This window comes from Pollachius pollachius (genome assembly GCF_949987615.1).
Source record: "Pollachius pollachius genome assembly, chromosome: 15".
NCBI lineage: Eukaryota > Metazoa > Chordata > Actinopteri > Gadiformes > Gadidae > Pollachius > Pollachius pollachius.
The window spans coordinates 8065072-8087154 of record NC_136948.1 but is presented as its reverse complement, the minus strand read 5'-3'; the positions used below and the strand labels follow the sequence as shown (position 1 = coordinate 8087154).

The 22083-nt window shown below is 47.4% G+C and overlaps 1 protein-coding gene across 1 annotated transcript in view; it reads right to left on the bottom strand.

Moving 5' to 3' along the window:
- Positions 1-463: 463 nt before the first annotated feature.
- dync1h1 (dynein, cytoplasmic 1, heavy chain 1) overlaps positions 464-22083 on the bottom strand; it is a 41670-nt gene continuing 20050 nt past the window's right edge. Inside the window, exons 37-76 of the mRNA XM_079752177.1 lie at positions 21652-21792; positions 21042-21275; positions 20530-20736; positions 20171-20292; positions 19771-19936; positions 19199-19362; positions 18644-18773; positions 18108-18241; positions 17896-18010; positions 17515-17676; positions 16732-16946; positions 15877-16081; positions 15312-15485; positions 14740-14859; positions 14453-14573; positions 13987-14182; positions 12999-13116; positions 12129-12344; positions 11537-11749; positions 10982-11109; positions 10701-10854; positions 10181-10478; positions 9532-9785; positions 8833-8967; positions 8289-8383; positions 8023-8197; positions 7776-7851; positions 7453-7613; positions 6909-7020; positions 6626-6810; positions 5994-6107; positions 5493-5663; positions 5149-5366; positions 4905-5008; positions 3736-3947; positions 3050-3203; positions 2660-2802; positions 2116-2284; positions 1554-1678; positions 464-921 (exon numbers count right to left, since the gene is read on the bottom strand). Coding sequence (XP_079608303.1) covers positions 793-921; positions 1554-1678; positions 2116-2284; positions 2660-2802; positions 3050-3203; positions 3736-3947; positions 4905-5008; positions 5149-5366; positions 5493-5663; positions 5994-6107; positions 6626-6810; positions 6909-7020; positions 7453-7613; positions 7776-7851; positions 8023-8197; positions 8289-8383; positions 8833-8967; positions 9532-9785; positions 10181-10478; positions 10701-10854; positions 10982-11109; positions 11537-11749; positions 12129-12344; positions 12999-13116; positions 13987-14182; positions 14453-14573; positions 14740-14859; positions 15312-15485; positions 15877-16081; positions 16732-16946; positions 17515-17676; positions 17896-18010; positions 18108-18241; positions 18644-18773; positions 19199-19362; positions 19771-19936; positions 20171-20292; positions 20530-20736; positions 21042-21275; positions 21652-21792 — 6465 coding nt within the window. The 3' untranslated portion in view covers positions 464-792. The remainder of the gene's footprint in view (positions 922-1553; positions 1679-2115; positions 2285-2659; positions 2803-3049; positions 3204-3735; positions 3948-4904; positions 5009-5148; positions 5367-5492; positions 5664-5993; positions 6108-6625; positions 6811-6908; positions 7021-7452; positions 7614-7775; positions 7852-8022; positions 8198-8288; positions 8384-8832; positions 8968-9531; positions 9786-10180; positions 10479-10700; positions 10855-10981; positions 11110-11536; positions 11750-12128; positions 12345-12998; positions 13117-13986; positions 14183-14452; positions 14574-14739; positions 14860-15311; positions 15486-15876; positions 16082-16731; positions 16947-17514; positions 17677-17895; positions 18011-18107; positions 18242-18643; positions 18774-19198; positions 19363-19770; positions 19937-20170; positions 20293-20529; positions 20737-21041; positions 21276-21651; positions 21793-22083) is intronic.

The window sequence follows — 22083 nt, the reverse complement described above, 5'->3', positions numbered from 1 at the left end:
TCAAGGCCAGTAAGAGGGTTCTGCCTTTTTCCTTCAATGAAGTTATATTGGAGGCAAACAGTTATGACATCAACCCCTATGCTGAATAGCACTCATCTCATTCCAATCGGAAGAGGTTGGAGCGCAATCAAAGGTGCTTTGATTCCTTTCAATCCAATCCATCTGTTTTTGTGGGGAGAAATGGCTGCATAGGAGCACACAAGGCCTGATTACTCACCCCATTTGTCCTCAAACAGACTTGGGTTTGTTCAACTACAAGGCAGTTTTTAAGTTTTTAAACTATCTTCCGGTCTATTGGTCAGACGTAGTTTGAAGATAACTCAATGTTTTACATTTATTTTTGTAGATAGAGGTATATAATGGAAAAAGGTTTTCCTTATAAAAACCTTTCCCTATAACAACCAGATAGCCCTCCTTCAAATAGGGCTTAAAGCTAATGCAAAAGAGCAATCAAGAGACAGAATTCAATGTAGCAGTTCATTTTATTCCAACTTTGATCACTTAAAAACATTCAGGTTCTTCCTTAAAAAGAAATTGCATTTCTTTCTCTACTGCTCCTCTACTTTGTTAGTAACCAACCGATAACTCACTTCCTCTGACCCTCAAACTACTTTTCATAAACTGCGTTAATGGATGTTATGTAGATTACTGCTTCACACTAAACTTTGCCGTTTCTATTGGAAAACACTCCAGGCTGCTACTTGTTGATATCTTAACAGGAAACCGATACTGAGTGTTTCGATGAGATTAATATGGGAGTTAAACAGTGAAGAGTATCGGTCTTCATGAGCTCTACTCTGTGCACAGGACAGCCACTCCGCGCTCATAGAAGTTGTGTGGGTCCTCCTTGGAAGCGATGTCAAAGTCCACGGTGAAGATAAGGTCTGCCCTGGTGAAGTTCAGGTACACGGGCAGAGTCACCTGGAAGGGAAGCACAAGAGGAGGACCATTTCAATTTATGCCCAAACTTAATAATAAAAATAACGGGGGGGGGGGGAGACGTTTGAAAAGGAATGTTTTAAAGGGGACATATTATACCACCAGGTGTGAGTGTGATTAGCCTTACAAGCGTTTCAAAAATCTGCCACATATGACATCACTAGTGGGCTTGTCCACCTAGATGTGTGCTGGATAGATCTATAGGTCTACCAGCCTACCCAGTGGACTGAAGTAAACCTTGCTCATCTATGCAGCACAGATCTAGGTGGACACGCCCACTACTGAAGTCATATGGGGAAGATTTTCGAAACGGCTTGTAAGGCTAATCACACTCACACCTGGTGGTATAATATGTTCCCTTTAAGGTGCTTTTTGAACATGGGCATATCGATATAATGTTTGATATCAGAAGGTTTGAATATGGTATGCTACAAGCTTGTGTTGTGGGTTGTCTACTGGTTAGCTTGGTGTTTTGCTCCCAGCTGAACGGTTCTGGATTGGGTCATAATGATCACAGTCTACCCTGAGCAACATGCCTGAACCTTACTGGCTTCATGAACGACGTGGCAACATAAACCCCAAGTGGCTAAATAGTGGAAGAACGTTGGTCCTACCATGGGTCTCTTCTCCTCGTTGCCCTGTTTGTTCCAGCGGAGCTGAGTGAGGGGCAGCTCGGTGGATATGGTGTTGGACAGAGACAGCTTGTTGTTGGCACACGTGGCCCCTTGCAGTTTCAGACCTGCAAGAGAAGCCCATTGAGGAAAAAAAATCCAGTTAGAGTGGCTTCTAGAAAACACTGATCACTATAGACTCTTCTGTCCCTGGATTCATTCAGACTTGGGGACTTTGTAATTGGGCTGTGACATTAGTCGAATTTTGAATTTTTGTACATTTGTTTCACTCATTAAATGTTTTATAGAAATAGAACAGCTGGATACACTTTAGTACAATTTCTTTTTTAATCTTTTTGTATTTGAACATTTTGTGTATTTTTTTAAGGGGAAATTTCAACGTTCTCATTTACAAAGCGTTTTTTGGGAGAGAAATGCTGAATAAATGCATCATGTTTTCAATCTCAAAAATAATCGTTTGAATAATCGAGATTTCAATATTGACCAAAATAATGGTGATAATATATATTTTTTCCATATACTCTGTAGGCGCGTGTTCTCTGACCTTTGATGCCGAAGCTGCAGGCGTCCAGCACGGCGCCCTGGGCGTTGGTGACGTTGACCTCCAGGCAGAGCTCCTCCAGAGACCAGCTGTTGGCCTGGGCCACGTACTGGCGGGTGGCCGTGATGTAGGCCTCAGGCACAAACAGGCCGCCGAGACACACGTTGACGTTCTGGATAGGGGCAAGTTTGAGATTTTTAAGTGATTTAAAGCAGGGGTTTTCAAACTGTGAGGTGCGCCTTCTCTAGGGGGCGCCAGAGTTCTTCAGAGGGGAGGGTGCGATTTGAGAAAAAAATGAACCAGAAAAATAACAATATCTTTAAAAACGCACAAAGATGTTTAAAATGTGTTAAAAATATCTTTCAAAACACGTGTTTGAAATGTTCCAAAAAAGTCGGCAAGCGTCAACTGTAAAAGTATAAAAACAAAAAAAACAAAGCCAAGGTTTTAAGAACCTAATGAGAAACCTACCCAGTGGACTGTACCCACTGGGTAGGTCATTACACCTGGTGGTTAAATAAGGGCCCCTGGAAACGGTTTGGTTTACCTTCAGCTCCTTGGCACCGCCGCTGGCTGCTGCCTGGGAGATCTGCTGCAGCTGCTTGATTCTTTCGCTGAAGTCGGCCACCCACTGGATCACCGTCATTGAGGCGGGGACCGTGTAGCGGCACCAGTTCCGCGGCAGAATACCTGCAGGAAGATATACACCAGAGCTCAGGGGGAAATTCAGCAAGAAGTGTAAGCATTCAGCTGTTAGCAGTTATGCAGCTTCCTGTGCTAAGGGTTAGCCCTTTGAATACTAATCAAAAGATTAAGGACTCAAAATCCTGAGTTTAGCATCTAGCCCAAAAAAATCAGAATAAAAGCGTAGTATATAGCAGTAGTTAAAGTATTTAACACTGCATTACAGGAGGTGTCATTTAAACGATAGGTTTACCTTTCACCAGGTCGTTGATGAGCGTGCGCAGGTCGTTGGTCTGCTTCTTCTTGCCCTCGCACACCTGCACCACGTCTGTCAGGTCCTGGCGGATCTCCTGCAGCATCTTGCCGCCCATCTTCACCTCGCGCTCAAAGAAGCGGAACAGCGGATCCTGTAGGAAAGAAACCATTGGAGAGGAATGTCAAGATACACGAGGGAACCTTAAACACTAGAGACATCTAGTTCTGTTCAACACGAGTAAAAAACCAGCAGCTTAAATCAAGCCAGGGATCTTTGTATATAGTCTTTAAATCCATTTTTTCTGAGTGATAAATGTTTGTTGACTTTGTGATGCTTTAAACAAGATGTTCATTTTTACATATCAACCCCTGATATTATGACGCCCGAAAGCTCAACAGAAGCTGAAGAAAGCGGAAGACTTTGATCTCTTGGTTGTACTTGCTGAGAGAGGGAGCAAGCGAGGAAGTGCGAGCGAAGACCACCTCGACTTGCATACCAGTAGCAACATTTCCGTGAGATAACTGATCATGACGGGGCGACTTTGGACAAACTCTCCTAGTTATGATCACCGGGTGAAGTCGTTGCCGATCATACCTAGCGCGAGCGAGACTCCTTACCCTGGATCCTATCCCCCCCCCCCCCCCCCCCATAACCAGCTCTAACCTGGCCCCGTCCGGCTTTACCTTGATGTTCTCCACCGTGCGCTTCAGGGGGTTGACCATCTGGGGGATGAGCTGCAGCCAGTTGAAGGCGGTGGTGTGGATGGTCCTCATCCAGGCGGGCTGGTTGTCCGACGTGGACGCCGTGCGCTGCTTGATCTCGGCCGTCTCGTAGGCGAGGTCATCCTCATCCTCCAACATCTGCATTTTCAGCATCTTGCTCATCATGTCGATGCCTACGCCCCGCAGAGGGAGGAGCCAGCAAGGGGGGGGGGGGGGGAGAGGATGGTGAGGTTGGGGAGTGGGTGGGACAGGAGATCAGACCGTGGCCGAAGGGGGATAGGGGGAGGGGGGTGAAGAAGTCTTTACAGTGTACCATAAGGCTTTGATAGTTTGGACTCAGGGTTGTGTTAATATGGGATGAACGAACAACAGATTATCACATTAAGCATTTGCTATTGACAATCAAAAGATGTTGACGTTGTCCTCAAGAAGGAGCAGAGGCCGGGAGGGCTTCAGGCCAAAACATGGCGCCAACAACACAAAACACTAACATCGGATTGAACATTCAACACAAAGGGGCATGCCGGCATTCAAGGCAAAATGGGTTAAGTTTTGTTTCCTGCAACAGAAAGGGACCTTGGCTGACATTGATGAAGCAATGGCCTAGACTGGGAGGGAGAAGAGGAGGGATGAGCGTGGGAGGGTAGGGGTACACTGGACTCTGGGATAGCGTGGACATCACAGTGGTCAGGAGAGAGGGTTTAACAGCCGGGAGTGTGGGTCGGGGTGGTATGATCTGTAGCATCTCTGGAGCGTAGCGACATGATGGATGGATAATACAGCTGCTGGAGGATGAGGTGACCGTCTTGTCTCGGGCAGAAGGCTTCCAAACTTTACTGTTTACGCTACGGATGGAAACGTTGTAGGACTGGTAGGGGAGGAGGGTGATTTGGGACAACAACTGAAAGATATACAGGCAAGACCATTCCACTGCAGCGTGTCCTCTCCCTGTTAAATAAATATTAGCCAAGGCATTGATCATTATGACACGAATTATAATAAAATGTCGAGGCAGCAGATATAAGTTGGAGAAGATTTCCCTGTGAAGTTATAGGAAAAAAGGAAGACGTATGAGAAGAATGAATAAATCGATGGAGGAAGGAAGGAGCGGTGGAGGGCGACGGGCGTACCCTGAGTGGTGAGCAGGAGCTTCTCGGCGTTGCTAGGCAACCCGAGCCAAGCCGGAGTCTGGGTGTCCGGGAGCATCTCCACCCAGTGCATGAATTCCTCACGCCTGTGGAAAAAAAAACAACACACAAATGTTGGCAGACATCAGGAACAAATCCCGTCTTTGACATCGACAGTAATCTGAAAAATAGCTTTTAATTTTTTTTAAAGATCCAACACCCGCCTAGAACAAAAACATCCACTGACCTGATGCCCTCGGGCATCTTGATGTCTTTGTGTCCGTCCACCTTCAGCGCCAGCTTGAACTCGCTGTCGAAGCTGCGGGTGGTGAAGATGCGGTCCAGGAAGGTGTTGAGCAGCCGCTGGTCGAACTCGTTGTCGATGCGACCCCCGTAGATGGACTGAGCCATCAGGGTCTTCAGGGCCGCCCAGGGGATCTTTTCAGGGGAGATGTTCTGACGACCCTGAGTGTGTATAGAAATAATTTAGACTTCAGTCACATCTACTGAATAAAGTACAGGTTCAAAGCATTAATAGGTGAAGAAAATAAGAACATTGTGTTAAAGGTGTGCCGAGGTGTTCTCTGGGACCTTGGCGGTGTCGTCCAGCCAGGTGTCCACTGTGTCACAGGCAGAGCGCAGGTCAGACTCCCCGAACTCGTACTTCTTGGACCAGCCCAGCGGGGCGTAGCGCAGGCGCTCCTGGATGACGGCGTGGAACCAGGCCAGCAGGAAGTAGAGACGCGCACGCTCATTGGGAGACTGACAGAACAGCAGGAGGTTAAAGGAATTAGTCACAATGATTCAAAGTTTGAAAACATTTCAATGGAAGTCAATTTTTGATCCAAAAATAAGTTTTTTTCCCCCCAAAAGAGAAAGGCAACAAGAAGATGGATAGTAAAAAGATACCTGATGCAAGTTGTTCAACCCCATTTAACTTCATGGCATTGGAAATAGCAGCAAAAAAAACAACAATGCCTTTCTTTCCCCCCTTTGCGCTCTCATCCACTTGTGAAGATCAACCTTTCCATTACCAGGGGGGTAATGGATTCATGTGAGTGTTGTGGGATGCAGTCAGCCAGTGGCGGTCACCTTGCACATGCGAGCCACGGGGATGCTGCTGAAGGTACGCAGCATGTTGGCCTTCACACCGGGAGGGGGCTCGAACACGAAGATACGGCCGGCACGCAGCAGGTTCACTGGCACCTGGGTACACACACACAGTAACACACAAGGTCACCACTGAGAACCCGGGAGGTAAGACGGGAGCAACTTGATGGCTTAACCATTCATCATTTAAGAAACTTTGATCCAAAGTGACATACAGTGCATTTACAGATGCTATGTCAAGGAGCTCAAGGGATTTTACAGGGCAAAGATGCCGGTGGGAATTTAACCCACAATCTCTGGGGCTGGGCTTCATCACCCCAGCCTCAAAACCTATCCTGTTCCATGTCTTCTACCACTAAAGGGTAACAACACTACTTTGAGTCAAATCAATTTAATTTGTTTGCACTTGATGAGGTAAATCCCCAAAGGGCATCACAGGCCCACAGCCATAAGACACTCCCTAACCCTGAAGAAAAACTCCAAAAGAAACCAAGCTGCAAATTAACAGCAGGATCCCCACTCCAAGGAATGGTTGCGAATTCATCAGGTGGCAAAAGACCAGACGCTTACTGGATGCACCGCACAGCAGAAAGACCTGAGGTGGATGGCGTTACCTTGGGGTTGATCTCCATGGTGAGGAAGAGCCTGAAGCTGGCGTGGGGCTGCATGGAGTGGAGCTTCTTCTCCAGCTGCATCAGCCAGCCGGGGGCCAGGTGGACGTTCTCCAGCATGACCCAGCGGCCGGACTTCACCGCCGTGTTGATGTCCCGGTCGGCCTTGTTGAAGCCCTCAGCCGAACCTGAGAGGAGAAGGGAGGGAGGGGTTGAGGACATTAAAGTTAATGTTCATAAGTGGCAACCTAACCGTAACCCCGCACATAGTGGTCCTTTTACACACCGATAGAGATGGAGGTGATGTGTTTGTTCTCCTCGGTGGCCAGATCCCGGACCAGGCCGCTGGCGTCGTAGCCGGGCACGGAGCACATCAGCACGGGGGTGTTGGGCTTCACCTGTACAGAAACAAACACCAACAAGGTGGCCACTGAGAAGGACTCCTTAATAACAGAAATGAAGGATGCCATGTCATTTATGTCAGATCAACAAGGGAAATTGAGTCTTCTGATTCATCATCATTCATTCATGACATCACAAGTGGGCACGTCCACCTAGATGTGTGCTGGATGGATCAGTCTACCAGCCAGTGGACTGTAGCAAACGACGCTCATCAATCAGCTCCTCTATCAGCGTGTCATCTAGGTGGACACGCCCACTTGTGATGTCAGAAGAGGCAGGTTTACAAAATGGCTAATCACACTCACACCCGGTGGTATAATATGTCACCTTTCAATGTTTTCGTCAATCTGGAAAACGATCTATGGCCGAGGCCCAACGCAAAAAGCTACGGTGGACCTTCACAGAAAATGGTCGATGTCACCACGTACCTCCATATCCACGATGTTGCCCAGGTCCAGCGGCTGCTCGATGATGTTCATGAAGGTCTCCCCCAGCACCTTGCACACGAAGATGTGGGACATGGCCAGGAGACGGTCGGGGCGGAACGCTTGGATCAGCAGCAGCTGGTGCACCGCCTGGCCAATCACAGCTGAGCAGGACGTGGGGACGCAGAGATCAGAGCAAAATACATCAACGTGACACGTGTACGGCAAATTAAGGACAAACCTAAATCCCTATTGAAATTGTTCCAATTCAATAAAATGCATTTGGACATTTTATTGAATCAAATAAAAGTCCCTAAAATACTCACTGGACTGCTTCTCCTCGGACCACACGTAGGGAACGGACAGTTCTGGAGTGTTGCTCTCCAGCCACATGAAGAATTGCTGCAGGAAAATAAAACAAAGGACCCCATAAAGTAATTTGTGTTTACATAGAGTAATTGGGAAAAAAAACTTGGGGTTTACAGTGCAGTAGTACGAACAGTCCAAATATGGGGTAGGGTTGACCCTTGAACATCCCTTCAGACCCACTCAAGACGCTCCATAGGGCCTCACCTCGTCCTCCTCCACCTTGGACACTAGGTCTTTGAAGGCGGGCGTGCGGCTGAGGCGGACCATGTCCTCGCACTGCTCCGTGGTCAGACCCTTCACCTTGGGCAGGGACATGCCCGTCAGCACGATCTCCTTGCTGCGCAGGAAGTGCAGGAACTCCACGTCGAAGGAGCGCTCACTGCAGAGAGACACCAGGTCACCCGTGTTATGTTGAGAGACCACTCTGGGTGGGTTTTACGGTGGGTCACTGAGAGAGGGAGTGGTCTTACGTTGTTATGCCCTTGAGGTTGATCCTAGCCAGTAACATGGCGAAGGTGATGTGGTCTTGGTGGAGCATGCCTCGCGCCACTCTGTTGAACACAACCTACCACCACAAATGATGCAAAAGCACACTCAATACACATACATTTAAAAAGGCTCAAAATGGGTTCATGCATGCCAATATTGTGCGTAAATGGTCAAACTTGTTTATCCCTAGTGCACAATGTTTCACATTTACATTCTGTGTTAACATACATTTCTTCTACTCCTACTCCTTTATGTTTTTTGCACATTCCTATTTCAAAAATTGCAATCTTTAAAATGGTTATGCCTGTCTTTTACAACTGCTGTGTGATGAATTGATTGATTCCCGTGATAAGTGTAGTGTCCTCTGTAGACCCTTGATTGATCCAGGGATTACAGATGTAAATTAGCCTGCATGGCTAAATCTGGCACATTTACATGTCAAACTAATTTATATTAATGTGCACTGTCCAATTTAAATAAAGAATTCCCCCCAAAAAAGAGGAAATGACAGTATGTGGTTCCTACCTGGAAGAGGTCCTTGGTGATGAGGTCGAGCCTCTGTGTGTGGTCGCTGATGCCCTTCAGACTGGCGTTCTCGTACAGCACCTGGTGGTACGTGTCTAGGAAGAAGTGCAGCGAGTACTGGTACAGGAAGTGGATCTGGACAGGGGGAATAATAATGAAGAGGTTAGAAAATAGTTTAAAAAAAAACCTTTTTACAAATCATTTAGGATCAGGGCTCCACACCGGAACCTTTCGTCTGTCATTTAAAACACCATAACATAAGGGCTGGAAGATAAATAGGATTCAAACCGATATTGCGATGTCATAGAACGCGATTATTATTTAACTTTTTTGGATTTGTTACTGTAACTGACTTGAGATCAGTAAGATTTGTATTTATTTTTCTTTTACAATTCAATAGTTAAATAAAGATGTTATAAAATCAATTCATGCATCAATTCATCTTAACACATAGGCCTGGCCTAAAAGAAAGAGCAGCTTATATGTTGACTGCTTCCAATGGGTTGGTCATACTACATAATGATGTATTGCTTGTATAGTGTATAATATTGAACATAAGGAACTTTAAAAACAAGCTAAATCACAGCATTGGTCGAAATAATCGCAATTCCATTATTTCCCCAAACTGTTCAGCCCTACTCATCATTGGTGAGCATTGCATTCGTATTTGGACCCAGAAGAAGCCGCTGGTGTTCTGACCTGGTTCAGGGCCTCCATGGTGAAGTAGATGCTGCTGCAGGCCGAGGAGAGCGACAGGTACTGCTGGGACACCGCCTCCACCTCGGCCATCACGATGTCCGTCTCCTCCACCTTACGGGTCACCTCCGCCGCCTCCTTCTTCAGGTTCTCCAGCGTGGTGATGATGGTGTCGTCATCCAGGATGCGACCTTTGACCTCGTTGAGGGCCTGCAGCAGAGACTTCTCCAGCTGGCGCAAGCGCAACTGGAACTCACCTGAAAAATAACAAATCAAAAAATAATTAACCTTCAATTCAATAAGTTGAATATAATAGACAATTCATAGCAATTATTTCATCATTTACATCAATGAGCTGTCCTAACATTGTTGACACAATCATTTGCATTTGCTCCAATGTTTGCAACAGCCCAGTAGCAATTGTTCTGCAACTGTTTGCGTGTAATAGGTTGATGTTCTGATCATTTCTTCAAACCAAATATAAAAAATTAAAAACAAACTCAAAATGAATTTACTGATCAAGCAGATACAAAAAAAAAAAAAAAAACTTTTGGTGTCAACATTGGCTGGCACTGCCGGTCACTCCCTGTTAAACCCCCATTCCCTGACGTTCCCGTCCCCGGCGATCCCGTCAGTCCTCCGCACTCCTCACCCTGTAGCTTGAGCAGGTCGGAGCGCTTCTCGTCCACGTCCGGCCTCTCGGCCTTGAGGACCTCGTTGAGGCACTGGCTCTGCAGGCTGCTGCGCGTCACCGTGAAGTTGACGAAGGTCACGCGGGAACACAGGTCGGGCGGGAACTCCACCGTGGGGTCCCGGGTGGAGAGGAAGATGACGAACGAGGGGGACAGATCGATGTCCTGGTCGCCCAGGGTGATGAGGACGCGACCCCCCGTCCTTCGCACCTCTCGGTTGAGCACGGGGTTGAGGATGGGGTCGTAGCTCTCCACGTCCTGATGGAGTCACACACACACACACACACACTGTAACTTCTTTATTTATGTCCGGAGTTCCTAATAAATGTACATAAATGTTACAGAAACAAAACATTTCTCAGGCATGATCCAGCAATGTGGGATCACAGACAGACAGACCGACAGACCGACAGACAATGAGTTTACTGAACCCGTGCATGTGTAACGAAATGGGAGAGCACAAGCCAGTCGGGCCATTACCTGCACCAGCAGAGGGTTTCCGAAACGCAAGGCGCTCTCCAGGTTCTTCCTGAAGGCGTCGTCCAGGAAGCTGGTCCTGGTGATCTTGCGATCCTTGTACTCGTTCATGATGAACTCTGTGGCCTGGCCCGATGGATCGATGATGAGTGGGTACCTGGGAAAACACAACAACAAGATGAAAGCATGGCCCTACACAACCATTGTCATGCTACCTTTTGGGGGGTTGTTTGATAGAAGGTGCTTCTCTCACTACCCTCGGGATATTCCCCCTCCTCACTGACCTGTTGAACCTCTTCAGCATGATGGCGTTCTCCGTGCACAGGTCGTCTGCGGGCAGGGAGCTGGCCTGCCAGCGCAGCCTCTCGTCCGCATTGGACAGGTACTCCGTCCTGGCGATGTCGGTACGGAACTAACGGGGGCAAATGAAGATAACGTCTTACATCAACTTAGGAGTGTGTGTGGAATTATGAGATGAAGGTCGATGCGTTTTTAAATAAAACACTTTTATCCAAAGCATATTTATATGGAGGGAGGGATCCCCCACTCTGCGCTCGTTCTCAAGATTTCTTCCTTGCTGAGTAAGGGAGTTTTTTCTTGTCCTTTTGGGGGCTTGGGTCAGGGGGGTGTTATAAATATTTGGCCTGTTAAGCCCTTTGAGACTGTAATGGTGATTAAGGGCTATACAAATAAACTTGAATTGAATAGATACGCGTTGCCAAGGAGCAGGTAGAAGGTTAGGGCTTATACCCACAGGTAGGGCTGTGGAGATCTGGGATCGAACCCAGTACCTTTCGGGGAGTGGAACTCCCTGCGCACGTTCTAGAGGACTTGGTTACCTGGATGTTGGCCTGCTGCAGGTGGTGCGACCAGGTGGTGAACAGGTTCTGCCTCATCTGCTGCTCAAAGTACCCGGCGTAGGCGATGAAGGCGGCAGAGAGCAGACAGTCCCCGGCGATGGTGGACATCTGGTTCTTGAAGGTCTCGCTGGTCTGCTCCCAGCGGTCGCGCTCTGCCGAGAGGCTCTTGAGCAGGGCGTGGCTGCGGTTTACCTGGGGAACGCAGACACAAGAGGAACAGAGGGTGAATACAAGAGCGATGGCTGTGTGTTCATGGGGCCAGAAGACATTGACAACTCGCAATGTTTCACCATAAAATCAAGTCGTAAGCAATTAGTAGTTTCACCAACTAATTTCAGTATGAGCCTATGGGTTGCTATTAAGCTTTCACCAGGCAAACTGAGCTATTTTGCATAAAGTTAACTTGAACTTGTGTACTACCAAAAAGCCAGTTTCTCCTCCGTACAAAGCCAGCATTCCCATTAGACATTAGATTGCTTGGGCAATCCCATTCAGACCCCATTTATATGCTACTGGGTTAAAATGGCGGTGGCCTGGGATGCAGTGCTTGTGACAGACACGTTGGCGTTACCTTGGCCTCCACTGCGGCCAGGTCGGCCTTGATGGCCTGGGCCTCGGAGATGAGGACGGCGTACTCCTCCTTGTAGCGGGCGATGCTGGCCTCCAGGTCCCGGATCATCTGCTCCACCTCCTCCGCCTTGGACTTGTTGTCCGTGGCGTAGTCCTCTAGCTTCTGCAGCTCGTTGCGCAGAGGCTCCACGCGCTTCAGCATGTCGGCGTAGTTCAGCTGGGGAGAGGGAGGCAGGGCTGGGTGGGACCAGGACTAGGAGACTAGGCTTTGAACTGGGTGATAACCATTAGCCCTTTGTCTTGGCTACTTATTTATTTATTGTATTTTCCCACGGGCGACGACGTGTTTTTAACGCGATGTCTTTCGTGTATGTCCAGTCCAGCCTTGTTGTCTCCCCTGTTCTGTGGGGTCTTGTACTGTCCTTTCTGAGCCAAATCACCCAAATTAATCCCTGACGACTTGTGTCGTTTGGCCATAATAAAGACTCGACTTGAAACAAAGCCCTTTCAACTTGACTAATAAGCCCATATCATTGCATTTCTTTGAAAGAAAAATGTAGATAAAGATACTAAATGTTCACATTCAAACAAAATAATATTTGCTCAGCACGGCTGTGCATAACCTTGGTACTACATTCTTACAATCCTTTTGAAATAGGGTCACAATAATAAGCCCGGAAACACTGGAACTTGGGTTATACAAAAAAACATTTTTTAAAAATATTTTGTATTCAAGCCACTGTGAGATGATTGTTCAAATCTGGATACAGGATGCATATCATGATCAAAATATGATTGGATGGGAACCTCTGTTCCAAATGCTAATTAATCGGAGTGAATGACCACCGGTGTACTTGAGGGGTCTCCCTACCTGAGCGATGGCCCATTTCACCATGGGCCCACAGGCCAGAGAGGCCCGGTTGACCTGCTCGTAGTTGTAGCTGGGGTTCGACATGTAGTTCTTCTTCATCTTCTCACGGATGGAGTCACTAGAATCGGGGGACATTTTATACATCCGCTTTAGATCTTAAGGGAAATTCAAGAACCTAGAGAGAATTTTTGTGCACTGTTTGAATAATTTGACGTGGAGTGAAAAGATCACAGGGGGAGGGAGAGAGAGTGGGGAAATGGGAAAAAGATGGAGACTAGGCGGGTGGGCCCGGAATATTAAATTAAATAGTTGTTTGATGGAGGTTTAGATGTGATCTCTAATTGGACTTCCGAGTCAACTGTCCATTTGACAGGTTAGGGTCTCGATCCATTCAGTTAATTCCAGGAAAATGTTAATCAAAGTTCTTAAGTTATGATCAGAATTGTTTTTGATTCATTTCGACAAGATCACATCTTTTCTTTCACAATGAAGTGGAATATGTTGTTTTTTTTTTAAACAAAACTAAGAAAAATCACACCAATAATCAACTTGTCTGGTAATGATTCACAGGATGATCAGTATCCGCATAAACTCGGCGAAGCCGTCATTTTTCTTTCTTTCCGTCGACGTCGGTACCTCATCTCCTCGGAGGAGAAGTTGACTATGCTGCTGATGAAATTGTCCCTGATTATAACTTGTCTGATCTTTTTCCAGTCACTGGTCTCCTCGCCCAGCAGCAGGCAGATAGACTCCAGCGCCAGCTTGACCGCGGCGGGCGGGTTGGTCATAGCCCGCACTTCTACCAGGTGCTGCCTCTTTATAGAGCTCACCACTGGGCCGCGGGGGGACGACGCGGGGGTGGATGGATGGATGTAGGATAAGGAGGGACAGATGGGTAGATATATGGCAGAGAGAAAGAGAAGGAGGAAGGGGAAGAGAGAGAATAACACTCTTTTAGTCAAACGCTTTGGATGCCTGTGACGTCTACCTGATCTCGTCGGCATTGAAGTTGACGATGGTGGGGATAAAGTTCTCCCTCATGATGATGGAGCGGATCTGCTTCCAGTCCGTGGTGCTCTCCCCCAGCAGCAGGCAGATGGACTCCAGGGCCACCTTGACGGCGGCGGGGGGGTTGGCCATGGAGCGCACCTCCACCAGGTGCTGCTTCTTAATGGACTTAACGGCTGACACGGGTTTAAGTTAAGGGTGGAAGGAAGGAGGAGGCGGAGGGTGGTGAGAAAAGGAGGTGAGTGAGGGTGCGAGACGAGGGAAAAGGGCACTGAAGTGAAATCTTTGGGCTATATAACTACTAACTACATTAGTATAGTTATACATGTTGCATAAAGAAAGGATTATTGTACTGTATTGTTCTATACATTATTCTATACAATATCTATCCATCTATCTGGTGCAAAAGAACTTCAGTGAAAAGTAAGGATCATAATAATGTATACCATTTTGAGCCTCAATGACAGCAGGCTCCACTTGGTCCAGATCCTCTTTGACGCTCAGCTGCTTGTCTTTGATCACCTCCTGCTGTTTGTACACAGACTCCTGGATCTCCTGGCTCATCACCTGAAATCACCACGGCAGCGAGGCACAATTAGAATGGGATGCTAGGCTAGGCGGGCATGATTTTGCGGTATAAAGTATCTATATGAATCAGTCAAAGAATTGTGCATCAAAAAGCAAGGTAGGCAAAGCTATGTTAAAACCAATGCTCCTTCATAGGGCTGCTGACCTTCTTCTTCTCAGCCTCCTGCTGGTCTTTGACCATCTTCTTGAGCTTGTCGTTGGCAGCGGCGTTCTTCACCTCCAGTTCCTGGCTCTTGATCCTCAGGTCACGACGGAGCTCCTCCACCTTGGGGGGGGGGGGGGAGAGACGGGAATAATTGTGAGACACAAAAAAGTAACTCCAAGATCCTTGCAGCAGGAAGTGGGGAAGGCCGAAGCCGATTCATTGTCTGTGTGCAATCTTGTGTGAACTTTATGCCAAAAGTCATGACTGTACCCACTCTGTGTACCATTGTGCGTTTTCCCCTCTGCATTCATGTCTGACCTGTACACTTGTTCTCTTTTTTGTCCCTTTCTGAGTGTACTATGTCCATAATGTCAGTGTTATCTGATCATTTGTGTGGCTGCTATTGACTATGTATGTACTTTTATTCAGTATATGCACTTTATTTGTACAGTGTCCTTGGGTACCTTGAAAGCACTTTTAATAATAATAATAATAATCAAATAAAATGTATTATTATTTATTATTTTCTGTCCAATTTCCGAGTATATCTAGGTGGAGGTGGAGGACTTTACCTGGTCGACGGTCTCCTTGATCTTGCGGAGGCCGACGTTGAGGTGCATCTGCTGCTCCTCCAGCTCGCTGCGCTTCTCGTTGAACAGGTTGGCGTAGTGGTTGATGAAGTCCAGGTAGTGGCGCGGCGTGATGGCCATGGTGCGCCCGCCGCGCTTCGCCAGGCGGTTATTTGCCTTAGTAAAGAAAATGACACGGTATGGAATGACTCAAAATGTTTTGTAGGAAAAACGGCCGGTGTCTCGATGGCAAAAGTCTGTTCCCAAATCTAGATAGTAGGCAGGGGCGACAGTAGCTCAGGAAGAAGAGCGGTTTGACGATCCCCGGCTCCTTCTAGAATGTCGGGGTGTCCCTGAGCAAGGCACCCAACACTAACTGCTCCCAGTGGTGTGTGCATGAATGGGTGAATGTCAGGAAATATTGTAAAGTGCTTTGGTTGGCCACTGATTACAAAAAAGCACTTTATAAATGCAGTCCATTTAGTAGGCAACAGTGTTGTTTTTTGTTTGTTTATTTTAACAGCGAACGGAAAGCAATTATATTTTCTGTCGTGTTGACAGAGCCTACCTGATGAAGGGTCGTGTGCACGAACACACAGCCGTTGACGATGGCTTCGCGGTGAGAGGGTGGCTGGGGCATCTTGTCGTAGATGATGGGCATGTAGTCCGGCACCTTCCAGGTGGGCTTCTCCAGGTCCATCTTGCTGGTGAACTCCTTGCCCACCTGGTACAGGGCCTCGGTGGACCAGTCTCCGAACCAGTTCAGCACGCATCTAAAAACAAGAGGAATGGACAGTGAGTGCGGGAACCATTCACTGCTTTATATCAACAAAACAACATGTGCTTCCTAAACTCCAACCTTGTAGGTAATATGTTTTTTTAGTGACCCAGGTCCGCTTTCTACTTGTTACCCTTGGCTACATGTCATTCCCTCTCCCCTGACTCTCTTTACGTCCTTTCCATGAAGGCACAAAAAGGCTGTAAATATATCTACATTCGGAAGTGGGGGCTAGTTTAATCGTTATATACATCTTATGCTGCTCATACCTCAGTAGGTCACTTTACTTTTGCTACTGTATTGCACTAATACATAACCACACCTTAATTGCTCTTTTGCACCTCTATATAGATCTCCGACTATATTTCGTTGTCACTGTACCTTTACTATGCACAATGACAATAAAGTTTAATCTGATTTAAAGTCGCTGGGGTGTGTAGTCGGGGTGTGTAGTCGGGGTGTGTAGTCGGGGTGTGTAGTCAGGGTGTGTAGCTGGGATGTGTAGTTGGGTGTGTAGTGGGGGGGTGTAGTCGGGGTGTGTAGTCGGGGTGTGTAGTCGGGGTGTGTAGTCGGGGTGTGTAGTCGGGTGTGTAGTGGGGGGGTGTAGTCGGGGTGTGTAGTTGGGGTGTGTAGCCGGGTGTGTACCTGTTGAAGAGGGCGGGGGAGGTGGCGGCCCGGTCCTTGAGGCCCTCTGAGGAGGGGTTCATGGTGAAGACCACGTGCAGGTTCCTGATCACCTGGCTGGTGAACCACTTGTACAGCTCCTCGTGGGTGTCCAGCATGTGGCCCTCCTTCTGGGCGCCCTCCTTGCACTGGGTCATCAGCGTGGCGTACTCGTCGCCCTCAAACAGCCCGGGGACCTGAGAGATACAGGGAACACCGGGGTTATGGACCAAGGAACACCGGGGTTATGGACCAGGGAACACCGGGGTTAGGGACCAGGGAACACCGGGGTTAGGGACCAGGGAACACCGGGGTTAGGGACCAGGGAACACCGGGGTTATGGACCAGGGAATGGGTGTGTGAGGGAGGGTTGGGGTCGGAGGGCATTTAGGTAGGAATATAACATTTTAAAGAAGTAGAAGAAAACAAAAGTATAAGTTAAAGAAGAAATAGGGGACAATATCTGACATGTATTTGTTGAGGATATTGCTTTTGAAGGCTTGATTGTTGCCCGGCAAAAGGAGCAATAGCTAATTGCTCCTAAAGAAAATTATATTACTTCATTATTTTTGGATTAGGATATCGCAATCCTTCACGACTTCAATATCTACGTCACTAGCCACAGGACACTAAATTATTTTACACCAAGCATTGAGCAAACTTCAATTTAAACATTTTACAAGAACACTTCAATATAGCCCGTGAGGCTCTCCGTGAACACAGGGTGAGTGTGGGAGAATAAGAGTGTAAGAGTCATCATGTCACCTCTCCGTTGGCCAGCAGGGTGTTCATCCTCTCCAGGAAGCCGGAGTCCAGCACGTTGGACTCGTCCATGATGAAGGCAATCTTCTCGTTCTTGCAGCCCGAGCGCCGCAGCACCGTGCGCAGGTCCTCGTCAAAGTCCTCGCCCGTGTACTTCCTGTGCACCTACACACACACACACACACACACACACACACACACACACACAGCATGTTGGTTAACAGAGCTTCAGACATAAAGGCCATTCATAATGCGCTACATTGGGACGGAATCCCATTTAATGTTAGCGGTAAAAGAAAACATGCATCATTGCAGAAGGTTAATCACAGAGTCAAAACAGAAACGTTTTGATTCTTAATAATTGACATATTGTGCAGTACAAACCTTGATCTGGTAGACGCTCAGGCCATTCATCCAGGCCACAAACCGGGACAGGGTGGTCTTTCCTGCTCCACTGACACCGATCAGCAGGAGATGACCCTGAGGCTGGCGGAAGATTCTGGAAAGGGCCAGGACGAAAAAGGACAGTCAGCTCCAAGCAGAGAGGACTCTGAGAAGCGTAATGTAAAGCGCGGCGGAGCTGGGATGAGACGTACCGGTCGATACGGAGGACGTGGTCCAGCACCTCGTTGAAGAGCACCAGCGGCACGTCCAGCTCCTCCTCGTAGAAGACCTTGAGACGGGCCTTCACGTAGTCCCGGAGCTCCTCCTGCTCCACGGGGATGTAGTCCTACAGGGGAGGGAGGGACGCGGGTCAGTAGGCAGACAGTACTGGGACTTTCATTAGTGTAGCGCCACACAACCTCACTTTATACTAATCGTTATGATTCAACACTACCATAACAAAATAATCATGAGACCCATTGAGTGCTGCTCTAAAAGTAGGGTCTTGAGTGGTTTAATGATACTATGAAATGGGCAAAAGGACGCAGGAAAAAATGAAGCTCAACGGGTAAACCAGAGCATCAATTATGCATATATTTTGCATCATTGATCTTGACCCTAATTATAATAGACCTATTATAGAGTAATCATAATAAGAGTGATTATAATTAGAATGAAAGGGTTAGAGTAATAACAATACAGTTCCATACTACAGTAGTTATCCAGACAGATTTGTTAAGGGGTGTACCTTGGAGAGCCAGTTGCTGTAGAGGATGGGTCGGTTGAGGCCCTTCTCCTTGTCGATGTTGGGGAAGTGCTTGAGCGCCACCATGTCGATGTTCTCGTCGGTCCATCGCCTCTCCTCATCCTCCACCAGTCTGGGAGACACAACGTGTTAATCCATGAAACACCTGCTATGGTTCTGTCACTATCAAGTCAAAGTATTTACAAAGGATTGGTCTTTTTCGGTTGACCATTGTGCATCTCCCTGTTTATCCAGTTCTAATTTTATATCTATTTATAATTTATCTATTTATAATTGTTTATAAAAAAATATTATTTTGTTTTGTTTATATTTTAAGCAAAGAAATACCGTGTATGTCACGCAAACATTTCACTGCACATCCTGTATGAGGCAAATAAAAACCTTTGAATCTTGAAATATGCATTTTATTTTATCAAGGTATATTCTTGGACATAGTGTCCTGATATTTCACCCATTCTTATTGGTAAATGTTTTTTGGCTGCTGACTTTCTCATGGGATTAGACTAGGAACCACAGTTCCCCACGCTCCCTCCTCACCTGTCCTGGAAGAGGCGCAGGGCCTCGTGGGCCCAGATGCGGATCAGGCCCTCCACGGGGAGGGTCTCCAGGGGCCTCAGGGCCTCGAAGATGCCCCTCACCCAGCGAGTCATCTCTCTGGGGGAGTAGATGTAGTGGGGCTGGGTGTCCTGGGTGAAGCGCTCCTACAAAAATAAAAAGAAAAGCATTGAATCCTTTCCAACCGTCACTGGTCTACTCTAGCTCCAATGGTAGGAAATTATTTACTTCTTACTTTACGAATTGACAAAAAACATTGCATATACTAAAGTACAGTTGGGTCATCAGAAGGGGTGCTCGATTATGTTTTTGTATCATAATCAAGATAATTTTGGTCAATATTGAAATCACGAATATTAAAATAATAATTTTTAGTTTGAAAACATTATGCATTTATTCAGCATTTCTCTCAAAAAAAAAAAAAACACATTGTAACTGAGAACCTCCCTTAAAAAATATACAAAATATTCACATAGAAATTTTTCAAATCGAAAATGTGTAATCATGATCTTCCGCCGCTGTGTTTCAGACTGTTGAAGGCCAGCCGGTCGTACCTGAGACATGGTGTAGAACTCCACCATGGCGGCGGTCAGGGGCTCGGCGAAGGTGCGGAGGGACGGGATGAGGCGCAGCATGGCCCGGTTGAAGGTGCCGTAGATCTGGGTGAGGGAGGCGGGGCCCGGGTAGTCCACGTACACCACGGGGACGTGGCGCAGGAACCTGGTGGGCAGAGGGGGAAGGCATTAACGGTGACACCGGTCATGAAGAAATCGGCGACATTTGTTAGAATTGTCCATCAAGAGTGATGGTGAATCTAAATAGCCAGCGATTCTTAGAAAAACGATAGAAGAAAATAAACCGCAACTGCAGTTTATTTCCTAAAATGACAAGTCTTTTTCAAGCTCTGCTGATGTGCTCCTGTACTGTGATGGTAACATGTCTTGATACTGGTACCTGTGTGTGAGGGGCTTTCTGCCAGGGTCCGTAGGGGGGTTGCAGGCTCCGACAAACTGGATTCTTTCCAGTTTGACCCAAGTCTGGTCAGAGGTACGATAGAACCCTCCATGCTCCACCATCTATGGAGAAAATGAAAAATTATTATTAAGTATAGTTTAGCTACTATGTTGAGATGCACCAACTCCTCCTTGTTATGACTCCTCATCAGCCCTCGGTCCGGCTTAAAAAACAAGGTTCAGAGTCTAAGTATTGCAGCACTTGATTTCTGCTCCACCTCAAGCCCCAGCTGTCCGATAAGAGAGTCTACAAAATGAAATACATGCAACTGTGGCTGCTGCCTGGTCATCAGTGCTCACCTGTCTGAGGAAGGAGATGACCCTCTGGGTGCCGTACTTGTCCATGTCGGGCAGATTGATCTCGTCGCAGAAGAGCACCAGCCACTTGCCCAGCTGGACGGGCGCGAGCACCACTCCGTTGGGGGTGCGGCGGTACTCACAGTAGTGGTCGAAGGTCTTCAGCAGCAGCTCCGGGGTGGTGGCGCTGGAGAAGTTCAGACCCACAACCTGAGCGAGACATACAGGGGGGGGGAAAGGGGGAGAAAGCGCCCGAAAGAGAACGGACAAGAGACAAGAGGGGGGAAAGAGAGAAAATGGAGAGAGAATGAAGCAACAAAAAAACACAAAGATATCGAGACAAATATTGAGACAGACAAATCAATAGAAGACAGTAACCAAAACGTCTATCACTAAATTGCTCTAGAGATTTACACAGATGACCACATGTATTGTTCTTGGTAGCACGTGAGCCAGGGCGTGCTTAGCCTGGGACCCTAGAATCAGCCACCCCCCCCTTCCCCAACCCTTCTCACCTCCATGTCAGGCAGGGCTCGGAGGGCGCTGAACAGGGTCATGGTCTTTCCGGAGCCGGGGGGTCCGCACAGCACCAGGGGCTTGTGCTCGGCCAGCCAGGTGTAGAGCAGGGCCTCGTGGCGCACCGTGTCCAGGGTGGGCACCACCACGTCGGGGGAGGCCACCTTGTGGGTCTCCACCTCGATCTGGGGCACCTTGCCCTGCCAGGACTGCCACTCCCCTGAGATGCACACCTAGAGAGGAGGCGCAAGGATGGGAGACGTTGGGTCTTAGGAAACAATGTTTCGTAAAAAAGGACTTTCCACACTTTTGTTAGAAATAATCCTCATTGAATTAGTTTACTGTACGTTTCTATGACAATTTTAGACACATAATTACCCATAACGTATAATCAATATTTTCATAAAATGACATCTTTGATGATAAGCATTTTTTTAATAATATACAAGTGTATGCAATATATACGTAATAGTGAAAATGATAATCTTTACAAAACAATATCTTTTTTTACACAATAGTTACACACAACGGAATAGATTATGTGAACGTACACAATAGCTTGGGGCACAAAGACCACATTTACAAGGCGCTCCATGCATACGCGTGTACCTCGTAGTCGATGATGGGAACGTTGGGGGCAGCGGGCAGGGGCACGGTGGTGATGCGGCGGATGTACTCGCCCAGCTCGCCCCTGATCTTCAGACGCCCGTCGCCAGAGAAGGACCAGAGCACGGCGTAGATCAGATACCTCTGTAGGGGGCAGGAGCAGAACAAAGACAACAGATCAGCGGGATGGTGAAGTCGGATCGGTATTGAAGATACAAATAAAAGGAATAAAGTTGTATAGAAAAAAGTGGTAAAAATGACAGTAACAGTTAAACTAATACTAGGTACACACTCGAGGATAATTAACCTGACTTTGTGCCCGATTTCCCCGTTTTGACTAGCCAGCAAAGCTCTGAGTTGTGGATGGTTCTCCTGATTATTTTTGGGTAGGTTATCCTGTAGCCTCACCGATTCGAAATCGCTAATTGACTAATG